Source organism: Diceros bicornis, chromosome 11 (assembly GCF_020826845.1).
Source record: "Diceros bicornis minor isolate mBicDic1 chromosome 11, mDicBic1.mat.cur, whole genome shotgun sequence".
NCBI lineage: Eukaryota > Metazoa > Chordata > Mammalia > Perissodactyla > Rhinocerotidae > Diceros > Diceros bicornis.
In genome coordinates, this window is record NC_080750.1 from 38,955,602 (window position 1) to 38,968,061 (window position 12,460).

The 12,460-nt window shown below is 34.3% G+C and overlaps 1 protein-coding gene across 7 annotated transcripts in view; it reads right to left on the reverse strand.

Moving 5' to 3' along the window:
• Nucleotides 1-12,460, reverse strand: part of LRBA (LPS responsive beige-like anchor protein) — a 723,014-nt gene that overhangs the window by 189,629 nt on the left and 520,925 nt on the right. For all 7 annotated transcript variants that reach the window (XM_058550176.1, XM_058550181.1, XM_058550180.1 and 4 more), the window contains one exon: nucleotides 11,192-11,304. In XM_058550176.1, coding sequence (XP_058406159.1) covers nucleotides 11,192-11,304 — 113 coding nt within the window. The remainder of the gene's footprint in view (nucleotides 1-11,191; nucleotides 11,305-12,460) is intronic.

The window sequence follows — 12,460 nt, forward strand, 5'->3', positions numbered from 1 at the left end:
CATCTGCACTTACACTCTACTTTCTATAGCATCATTTTATTTTTAATTTCTATTAATGCATAATGCAATGGTTTTCTTTTATCTCTGTGAGGGTATTTCTTTTTGTTTTGTTTTCAAGGATTCTTCTGTTCCCTAAATTGTCTTTTTTCTTCTGGTTTCTTTTATTTTTCTATCTGTTTTAGTCTTTGTCATCTTTCACGTTCATCTTTCAATGTTTGCTAACACTTGGTTGTACCTTCATTTTTAAAAATGAGGCACAAAAGAGCTGACTGAAGTATGTAGAGCATAAGCAGCAATGTGAACTGGTAGACTTTACTGAAGGGAAATCAGGTGGGCTCCAAGCAGGATACATAAATCTAAGTATTTTTTAGGTCTTTTCTCTTGAGCCAGTCAATATGTCCAAAGAGTAATAGAATTTTCTGTCTTACAGGGTAGGGCAGGTATAAGCCTGGCTGCCCGAGTTCTGATAGCATGACAGCAAAAGGGTCATGGGGGCCTTCACCATTCAGTACTTAAAGCTTTCAGTTAATCCTCCTGTTTTCCATTCCTTACCTTCAAGCTTCCCTCTGCCGTTTTTGGTGTTTTCAAATCAGAAACTTCTCTGGGACAATTTCTCCAAAAAAGTAAACCTCTTCCTTTTCACCACGGTAAAGGGAAAAGTAGTTGGATTTTGGAAAGAAGTGGATATAAATGCAAGTATTCAATCTAAAATATTCTTCTGGTTATACCTAAAGTCTACCAGTTCACTGACAAGGACAGATCTGAGATCAAATCCTAGCCTTAATACTTGGAAAATGTGTGACCTTGAAGAGTCCCTTAACCTCACTACATCTTAGTTTCCTTATCTATAAAATGAAGATAATAAAACATTCCTTATAGTGTTGTTGAGGGGGTTAAAGGAGAGAGCATATGTAAAATGTTTGTTACAGTGGAAGGGACCTACTAGGGCTTTCCTCACAATCCTACAAATATATTCTAAACTCTCCCAGTAGCATTCTTCCACTGATTAGACTGTGAACTCCCCAAGGCAAGAAAATGAAATTTACACCAAAATCCCTAAAATCAATGTGGCATGTAACAGCATCTGTATTTGATGCCAAGATTAAAATATTTTTAATATACTGTATCAGCCAATTAAAAAATATAAGTATAATTTTTAATTTTTTTCTCTGCATTTATATTTTACTTAAACAGCTTAAGATCTATTATTTACTGTTGAAATATCATAAGTTTTTTTTAAAGTCTGAATCCCTTTGGTTTGATTGAAGCCCAATAAATAGAAAAACAAAGTAAAAGTTATAACACCTATCATATTTAAACCATATTGCCCCTCCCCCCCAAAAAGTGTTCTTTTCTCTCTGTGACATCTAGATGGTATACTGATTCCTGGTATATCTGTTACAGAGCAGACTAAAAGGACTGGCATTCGTCAGAAACAGCACTTAAAACTTAAAGAGATAAAGAAGTGCTGTCTGATCAACAACAGTTAAATGTCGGTAGTCAATTCCAGGTCAAGATGCATGCTGTATATTAAACGTGTGTTAGGGAGAAATATCTCACATATAAAAATACACAACCAAATGGCAGGAGATAAATGAGAGAGAGACAAAAAATCACCTACTCTTTCTTAAACAAAGAGAGAGAGACAGATGAAAAAAATGCAGTAAATACTAAGGACAAACAATAGCAACTCTTCCGTAAGTAAGTAAGTAAATTCAGGATAGCTTTGTCATTCAGTTCTCTTCAATTATCTGAGAATTTAATCTCTAGAAACATTTTGATCCGAAGTAGGGCACAGAAAGCTGCTAATTTAACTGTGTGAATGGTATAGCACTGTAACATAGGTTAAAAAAAAAAAACAAAAAAAAACTGATTTATTGGGGCCTGGACCAAAATTTAAAATTCAGTTTGAAGATGTGATGATAATAAACTTTCCTCATATTCCTACACTACAAGGTAGGAATCAGGAGAGCATCATGCAGGTTCATTTTCCCCTAACATTGACTTTTCTTGTTTCTGCACTCTTAACCAAAATAACAGCTCACACCGTGCTTGTACTCTAAAACTGAAAAACGGTTGATTTTTCTTTCCCCTCTAACTCAGACTCTCTCTTTCAGTATTTTCCTTCATTTTAAGAACGTGAGCTTTAATTATGAAAAAATAAAATACTTGCTTTTACCTTGGCCATTCCTGTTTTTTTCCTCCCTACTTTCAGTTTATTTTTTAGTTGGATAGTAACCATCTGATTTTATTCTTTTGAATCTCCAGAAACTAAGAGGCCCTGGCACACAATATTACTCAATAAACAATCAATAAATGAAAAAACAAATGAATACTCAAGTAGCAACATCAGAGATTCTCTAGTTTTAACCAAACATTCAGCTTTTTCATAAAACAGGCTTAGTCAAAAAAGCTTGGAGCAAAACTTGGGACAAACACACCAAATTGCACGAGTAGGCAATTTGGAAAAGCTTTCCTTTTTCAAGCAATAGAATGCTATTTGTATACCATGTATTTCAGCATTAACAGCAACTTGATAAAATAACATTAAAACAGACTCAGCAGTGCCGGCCCCGTGGCTTAGCGGTTAAGTGCGTGCGCTCCGCTGCTGGCGGCCCGGGTTTGGATCCCGGGCGCGCACCAACGCACCGCCTCTCCGGCCATGCTGAGGCCGCGTCCCACATACAGCAACTAGAAGGATGTGCACCTATGACATACAACTATCTACTGGGGCTTTGGGGGGAAAATAAATAAATAAATAAAATCTTTAAAAAAAAATAAAAAACAGACAGCAATTGATGACAAAAGTAGAAGGCAGTATAGCAAACTGCAGTGTTTCTAAAACTTTCTGGGTCAAAACTCAGGGCAAGAAATATGTCACTTTAAGTCATAACCCAGCACATACATGTACACACACACACACTCTTCACGCAGAAGATTCATACATGATGCACACTGATATTTTCTTTTTTTATGTAATAGTGGCTATTCTATTCATTATTTTAAATGCTAGTTATCAACTGCAGTTTGAAAACCACTTGCTTAGTGCCTAAATTTTGGTTCTACCCACTAGCTGTATGACTTTGTGCAACTAGCTTAACCTAATAGTGCTTCAGTTTCTGCCTCTGTAAAAAAAAAAACAACAATAACGTTACCTATCTTATAAGGTCTTTGCGAGGGCTAAAAGACTTAACACATGTAATATACTTAAATAAGGGCCGGACATATAGTTAAGTGCTCAATAAATATTAGCTAACAATAATAAAGTGAGATATTCCTACCTTCTGAAATCTACAGCCAAGTTTTCATTTGGAAGCAAATGGTTATCAGCTGCATTTAAATCTAAGAACATACTTGTTTTCTGGAATACGTATTCAGATCACAGCACATATACATATTGAATATTCCAAAATAATTATGTTGGTCAATTAGAAGAGAAATGATTGTCTCAAATTATCTTGGTTTTCCTCTCTTAGAAAACAGGTTTACACAATCAATCTCCTACTAAGGAAAAAAAAAAAAAATTCACAGTAGCAAAGAAAATCTTACTAATCTACAAAGGAAGCCCTGGTACTGAAACACTCAGCCATCATAATTTGTTTTTATGGTATGACAGTTTGTAAATATATTCCTGCCCTAATTATAATTTCTTATAAAGAAAAAAGAAAATGTTGATTCTTATCTTTTCCAAGGAGGTTGTCAAAATATAAAAATCAATGTGTATTTGTAAAATAAGGATTAATGTCACTCCAAAGTCTATGCATGGTTAGATCTGTCTTCTCATCAGTCAGAATTTTAGACTAGTGATGAAACAACTGGGAAAGTAGAGGGGAAAAAAATCAACTTCAAAATTGATTCCTACTTTTCTTCAGTTTTGAAAGAACAAATTAAACCATTATGTTAAAGGAGGACTTTTTTCAATACAAGAAAAGATTTCATTTTCATCAGATTTTCAGACTAAAATAGATTTGCTCTTCTCGACAGAATGACAATACTAATTTGTAATTATAAGGAGATATTGCACATAAAATAAATTTCTATACCTTCAAGACATTTTTTACATCATCCCATTCAGACTTTTTCTTTTTTCAAAGAATAATCAGAAAAATAATACAGAAGAAAGGATGTTGGTTACATTAATTCAGCATCAGAAGGAAAATTTCCTGCGAAACACGGAAGAGATTACCAAATAAAATAGTTGCTTTGTATCATAGCTGCTAAAAACTCCTCTGAAAACCAGCTTTGGGAAATTAAATGGACACAAATATGGATAAATAATTCAATACATTTTAAAGCTAGTCAGGGTATATTTATCTACTTAAGGATGGGATAAGATCTGTTTATGTTTTAAATTAAGCTTTGCACACAATGTTTTCTTCAATTTTACAAGTTTATTTAAACAAATAGTAATGTTTGCTAAATGTATACTACGGGATGAATTTTAATATAATTCTATTATAATCATTATTCATACAGATACAGCTCATTTTATGTATGAGATGCATTCCTGAAAATATGTGTATAAACAGATACTTGAAAACTGAATCACATTGTAAATACTATGGCAGACTTTAGTCGCAACAGGAATGAGATATTTTTATAAAGTAAACAATTAACACTATTTTATATGTGCAAAGTACAATTTTCAAACATCTGATATACCTGATTACTGCACTTAATGTAGTTAATTCCAAACTCATTTATGTCAATATTTAATGAAAATAGAATTCCATTTTCGTGAATTTGAATGACTTTTGTAGCATTCAAACTACTGCTGCTTTATAGGAAAGGTGATATTAGTTAAAAGATATGTGGCTGAGTGTTAGAGCGCCCCACTTCTTCCCAGCCCTGCTAATCATGCTACTGTTCGCTATTCAACTATATGCCCTTCAGTTCTTGTTGAAAGTACTCTTTATAAATATTCCTTCCTTGGCCCAAAGTATAAATCTTTCACAAACTCTCTCATAGTACAAAAATGGATACCACTACAATTAAAGGCACTCAATCACAAAAATGATATTTTTATGTCTTTGTATAGTGGATATGGACATATACAGATAGAGACTAATGAAAGCAACTCTTTTGTTTTGGTTTTGAAGTCCCTCCCTTTTTTACTGTTAATCTAACAAAATAAAAAAAGCAAAATTACTACTGGTCATCTAGCGGGGCATAAAAACAGCCTTATTCATTATATACAGAAGATAAGTTATAAAGGCATTAGTTAAAACAGTATTTTACCCATCCAACAAAGTATTTGGCAAGTTCCTTAGAAACAGCCGTAACATACAAATAAAATTCAATTTTTAATAAAAGACTTTGTTTAGCTGGCAAATAATCTGTAACAGCATTTTGCTGATATTATTTCAATGAATTCTCATAACAAAAAAATCATATAGCCTAAATAAAAAAAAAATTGTTTTGGAGGCTTTCTTCTAGTCATGTAGATTTTTAGTGGGATAGAGAACAAAGACAAGGGTCAGAGAATGGAGGCAGCTGGCAAGGAGCAGTGGTAGGAGGAGGTAACAGGGTTACAGGAGCTCTCATTCAGGTACAGTGATGGCAGAAGAAATATAGCCTCAGCAGAAATATCCAAATAGCCTCCCACTTATCACCATTGGTAACTGATCCATCAAGACAGAAACATGTCCACAATATGTATTACTACTCATTGCATCTTAAAGGGCCTACAAAAAGATCCTCTAAAGCACAAAAAAATCTAATAAGCCCTGTGCTTACACAGAAGTCCAAACTGAAAGACTCAGTTTAAAAAAAAAAAAAAAAAAAGGCAATTCTTCTAGAACTCTAGAAAGGTTATGCATTTAAATGTAATTTATTTTGTGAAGCAAATTTTACATTTCAACAAATTAATGAAAAACAAGATTTTCACTTTTTATGTACATAAAATTCAAATAACGGAGAGAGAGTAGGATACAACAGCTTGAGAATTAAAGAGTTGTCTAGTTTTATTATTGACCTACTGCATGGCTCACTACACAAGTCAAACTAATACAGTCCTCATTTACTAGACTAGACAGTTCTACAGATTCCAGTGAAATACTACAGGGTCTTAAAACAAATACGATAAGTAAGGCTTTCCTTTAAAAAAACAAACAAAACAACCATTTATCTATTTAGTACTCCTCATAATCAATGGGTCACCTGAGAAATTCTGCTGATCTGGGCCAGATTTGGCTATTCTTGAATGTGCCTGTTCACAAGTTTGGGGTCAGCTGAGGACTAGTCCGTTTAGGATGGCCTAAGCTGGCACAATTCAGCCATGCTCCATGTGTCAGTCATGTCCCTCTAGCAGGATAACCTGGGCATGTTTGGGGCATGTTCTCAAGGTGATCACACAGAAGCAAAAGCAGAAACATGTAGGCACTTTTCAAACTTCTGCCTTGTGTTTAGTTTACTAATATCTTTTTCTTCCCTAGCTGGTCTTTTTTTTTTTTTTAATTGTGGTAAAATATACATAACATAAAATTTACCACTTTTAAGTGCACAGTTCAGTGGCAGTAAGTACATTCACATTGTTAGGCAACCATCACCACCACCCATCTCCAGAACTTTTTCACCTTGAAAAACTAAAACTCTATATCTGTTAAATGAGTCCCCATTCCTCTCTCCCTGCTAGCTCCTGGCAATCACCATTCTATTTTCTGTCTCTATGAATTTGACTACTCTAAATACCTCCTATGAGTTGAACCATACAGTATTTGTCCTTTTGTGAATGGCTTATTTCACTTAGCATAATATCTTCAAGTCTCATTCATGTTGTAGCGTGTATCAGAAGTTCCTTCCACTTTAAGGTTGAACAATATTCCACTGTGTGTCTATACCACATTCTGTTTATCCATTTATCTCTCAATGGATACCTGGATTGCTTCCACGTTTTGGCTATTGTGGATAATGCTGCCATGAAAATGAAAATGGGTATACAAATACCTCTTCCAAGTATCTGCTTTCAATTCTTTTGGGTATATATCCAGAAGTGGGATAGCTGGATCGTATGGTAACTCTATTTTTAATTTTGTGTGTGTGTGTGTGAGGAAGATCAGCCCTGAGCTAACATCCATGCCAATCCTCCTCTTTTTGCTGAGGAAGACTGGCCCTGGGCTAACATCTGTGCCTATCTTCCTCCGCTTTACATGGGATGCTGACACAGCATGGCCTGACAGGCGATGCATTGGTGCGCACCCGGGCCGCCAGCAGCGGAGCGTGTGCACTTAACCGCTACACCACAGGCTGGCCCCCTCTATTTTTAATTTTTTAAGGAACTACTTTACTGTTTTCCGTATCGGCTGCACCATTTTACATTCCCATCAACAGTGCACAAGGGTTCTTCCAATTTCTCTACATCTTCACTAATACCTGTTATTTTACGCATTTCCCTAATGATTAGTAACGTTGAGCATCTTTACATGTGCTCATTGGCCACCTGTATATCTTCTTTAGAGAAATGTCGATTCAAGTCCTTTACTCCTTTTTGTATCAGATTGTTTGGTTTTGTTGTTGAGTTTCAGGAATTCTCTATATATTCTGAGGATTAATCTCTTATCAGATATGTAGTCTGCAAATAAGGCTTTCTTTTGAAAATGAGAACTCTCTTTTAAAAGTGAAAAAGTAGATACACAAACTGCTACAATTTCTTAGTTCTAAGCACTATCCCAGGTACCAGATATACAGAAATTAACAAGACAAAAAATTTCTATTCAACGATGTCCCTTAATAGGGAATACAGAGAAGAAAACATTAAAATTATAATACATCATGTAATGTATTAGAGTATACAGAGAGTACCATGGAAGTACAAATTTCTAGATGGATGGAAGAGCAACAGCAAAGGCACAAGAGGTAAAAGACAATAGGAGGCATCATAGGATCAGGTGACTGCTGCAAAGATAGGGGCAGAGACAGAGATGTGGTGATCAAATAAGCAACGGCCAGTACCTAAACACTGTTGCTTGTCAAGATGAAAATGCTAACCTTTGTGTTGACATCACTGATGACTACTGTGATTGTCTGGACTGTGTGAAAAAGCAGATTATATCCTGTGTATACAGAATATGGGTTACTCCCAACATTCCTAATGTTAATCATGCCAGGGCAAAAAAGCGTACACCTGGGATAGGTAAAGAAGGGGACACTCTCCTTCTGATGTCAGAAAAGTGGAAGCCCCTGGACTCTATGTGAAGGAAACTGGATATGGTGAGTGAACTGGTACCTGTCATGTGGGGATCTGCAGAAACTAGGCAGTGATCCTCAGACTGAGACTGTAAATCACCGACAGCCTCATAGTACTCAGTAGAGCTATGATTTGGTACTCAGTAGAGCTTTATTTAAATACTTCACTGTGACCTAAAATGGATTTGGAAGAATTAAGGGAAAGGATTGTACATTCTTAGAAGAAGTCAGTACTAAGAGCAAGAAGTACAGCATTCTGAGAACTTTAGAGTGACCTAGAGGGATAAGGGAGCAATGTTGGTTCAAGGTACAGGCAAGGAAGAAGGAACAAAGAACCTCCAGATTAGATCTGTGGACTATATAAACATTCTTTAGGTATTACCAGAAATTATGACAGAAAGAACCTTCAGGAGAAAAACTGGACTTCCTGCCCATCTGCACAAATGGGATCAGGGACTCTTAAACATTAAAGGAAATATGATCCTAAATTTAAATTGGAGGAATCAGTTTCAACTCACGATGTATTTCATCTTAAATATTTCCCTAGAAAAAATGTTTTTTAACTTTTAAATTAAATTTTTAATGTCTAAATTCTTTCCAAAAGGGCCTAGAAATAATGACAAATCCAGTAGCAACAAGCACAACAGATCAATCTGTGGTCTTCAGATGTTATTTCCCTTTAAAAGGATTCCCACTAGGGCTCCTTAAGGAAACAGATGATTCTAGAACTGGGCCAGAAAATGGGAGGGTTAAGACTAGGGCACCTTGTCCCACCAGACAGAATGGAAGTTATCAAAGACTACTAAGATTGTATCAAAATGACTCAGGAGCAACTTGAAGAATCTTCCCGTGGTCAAAGTAGGAAAAACTGAACATCAATAAAAATAATAACTGCAGTGGACTGAAACATCAAATGCTTTTAAGTCTGTGAGTTCATAAAGATATTTTTTAAAAAATTAGGTTCCATTGGAGGATGTTAGGAACCAATTCATTGTTTTGAAAATTGGTATATAAAGAGAAAAAATTAAAATTTTATCCTGCCTTTCCAATGTAATGTGCTACTGGAAAACCTAACAGTAGATGAAGGGAAATGTCTCATTATGGAAGGATTCTCAATAATAAATGAAATAAAAGTGACAGAATTTAAATACCATGATTTTTCAGTGCTTACCAAACTAATGAATCCAGGCATTAAATATCAGTGATTGCTAACATTGTAAAAGAGAAGTAAAGTACATACTACATGCCCGCTGACGGAAGAATGCAAAAACTTCCCATGAAGCAGTCTTGCCAAAAATATCTAATCTGAATTCTATCAACCTCTGGAACCAACTACCAATTTATAAGAAATATAGAAGACAGAGGAACCTGTTAGACTATACCACAGGGGTGCAATAAGCACAATCCACAATGTGAAAAAATATACAAAACAAACAATATGTTTCTTCAACTAAAAAATTAGAACGGAAAAAAAAAAAGATGGAAGAGAAACCCACAGAATAAAGAGAGACTTAAAAGATGTATCCACTGATTGCAATGTTTGATCCTTATTTGAATAAACAAACTAAATAGAATTTTTAAAGTTGTAATTCAATTGGAAATGTGATACCTACTGGGTATTTGATAATATTTAGAAATTATTGTTAATATTTTAGGTTTGCTAATGGTATTATGGTTGTGCTTTAAAAAGAGTTTTTAGAAATACATATTGAAATATTTATGAATGGAATGATATGTCTGGGATAATATGGGAAGGGAGAAAGAAAATGAGAGCAAAGATAAAATAAGTGTAACCACGAGTTAGTTGGTAATTGTTGAAGCAGGGTGATTCGTACACGAGAATTTATTACGCTATTTTGCCTACTTTTGTATATGCTTGAAATTCTCCATAATAAAAAGCTTTTAGAAAAAAAGATATATAAACTTATTTTATATTACAAAATAATGGTTCTGGATATTCTATTTATTGATAATCCAGGACAGAAAAGAAAGATCTTGAAGAATACTGAAGATATGGGAAAATACTTATAGAAAGTTATAGTGTGTATTTATATATATATATAAATGTAATTATTCCTTATTGATATGCAGTAAATTAGGGGTAATTTTTGTTTTCTTATTTACATTAAAAATCTAATACAGTTAATATTTTATAACTTGAGGAAAATGTCATATATATTTTATTATTTAATTCATTTAACACATTTATTGAACAGCAGGCCTTGTGATAGGCATAGGAGAAATAATGGTAAACAAGAACTCTGTCATTACAGAACTTTAGTCGGGGAGAAAGGAAGAACCAAAATAAGTAGGTAGAAGGTTACGTAAATGTAGGACATTGTAGGTGCTAAAAAAGAAACAGAGAGAAGAATATCAGGGAAGGAAGGTAGGTAGTCAGTAATGGTCTCTATGATGAGGTGACCTAAAGGACTAGAGTCAGCCACTCACAAAGCAGGGAGACGAACATTAAAGGCAGAGAAAGCAAAGCTCTGACTTGGGAAAGATTTATTCGGCATTCAAAGATAAGTCAAGAAAGGTTTAAGCACTGGATTTATGTAATTCAACATTAGATTTAAAGAGGGTTCATTTTGTTGCAGTGAGGAATGGGATTAGAGAGGGCAGGGAGATCATTTAGGAGACTTGGACTAGTAGAGCGTTACTTGTCTTTTTATAAGAGTACTGGTGAGAAGTTTCTATGATTTTCTTCATATGTTTTATCAAATACTAATACTCTTAGAAGAAGTTGATATTTGCGAATAACGTCTTCGTTAAATGTATATGGAAAAAGGAATATAACTTAATATTTTTAATTGTCATCTAGTTTATAATGCAAATTAAATTTTTCATTTTTAAATCTGAGACTATTGAAAATACTTTTAAAAGATAAATATATTACAGTTATAATTATATTAAAAAGATTTTTAAGGAGTAGTGTGAAAATTAAAGATGATCAAATTTATTTTTATATGCAAGACAATTATATTTTAGATGATTACTGAGAAATTACCTTGGACAAATCTCTGAAGTTACTTGGCAAGGTAAGATCCAGTTCTTCTGATTCAAAATTAGTGATGACCCAGGGAAACACTGGATACTGATTTAAGTCATTGTAACTTCGTCCTGGGAGAGAAAAAAAAAGGTAACTCAATTTAGAATAATAAAATGAAATGATAAACAGATTCAGGAGTAAAATTTACTACAAATAACAAGAACAACTGACAATTTTTGAGTGACAGTTATTGTTCTTAGTGCTATCCATACATTATTTCCATTTAACCCTCATAATAACCCTATGAAATTAGTATCATCCCCACTTTACAGATGAAAAAACTAGGCACAAAAGTTTAGGTAACTTTCCCAAAATCATGCAACTAGTAATGGTTGAACCATATTCAAATCCAGATACTCTGGTCCCCAAATTTATGTTCTTATAAACTACACTTGACTTTTTCATCTCTTGAAAGCCTGCACCAGATAAAATATTCTTTATTAAGACTTTAAAAAACAATTTGCATTCTCACAGAGATTTTCAAAACCAGAATCCTTTCTCTGCCATTAATCAACCAACCAACCGACCAACTAATCAACCAAGTTTAAGTGACTTAACCCCTGTGGGCATTTACTAGTCATCTGTAAAATGTGGATGTTGTACTAAATAACTGCAATTTCTGTGACAGCTTTCAAATTCTATGATCCTCTGAATTAATGTACAGCATCATCAATGTTGCTTTCCCCCACTCCCAAATGCTGTCACATACTCTTCTAAACTTCTTCTAAACTAATGACATCTAATGACACATTTAGGTCTATTAAAAATATAAGTAAAGCAAAGGATGAGGTAGCCCTTCTACCTCATATACAGCAGTTTTCTGGATATCACCTCTTTAAGGAGACAGCACAGTGGAGGAAATCATTGTCTCTAGAGTCAAAATGCTGGCATTTGAATCCCAGCTCCACTATTTACTAGTCTATAACCTATTTTTAGTCAGCTTTAATGTGAAAAGACTTTTATGGCTAAAATATAAGACAAGTATACGAATATTGTTTGAATTCCTTTCTTATTGTGTATTCTATCATTTCCATTCCTTTCTCTTTCTCAAATGTATATGGTTGTCATATCAATACATAGCTGAATGTTAAAGTACTTCTCCACATAGACTCTTGGTATCTAAGCCTTCCTTATAATTTGATGCTTTTAACTTTTTATTTCAGTCTGTTCCTTATGGGCTTGAGGCCTAGTCCAGTAACAGAGTTCTTCCTTGACTGGCCTGGATGT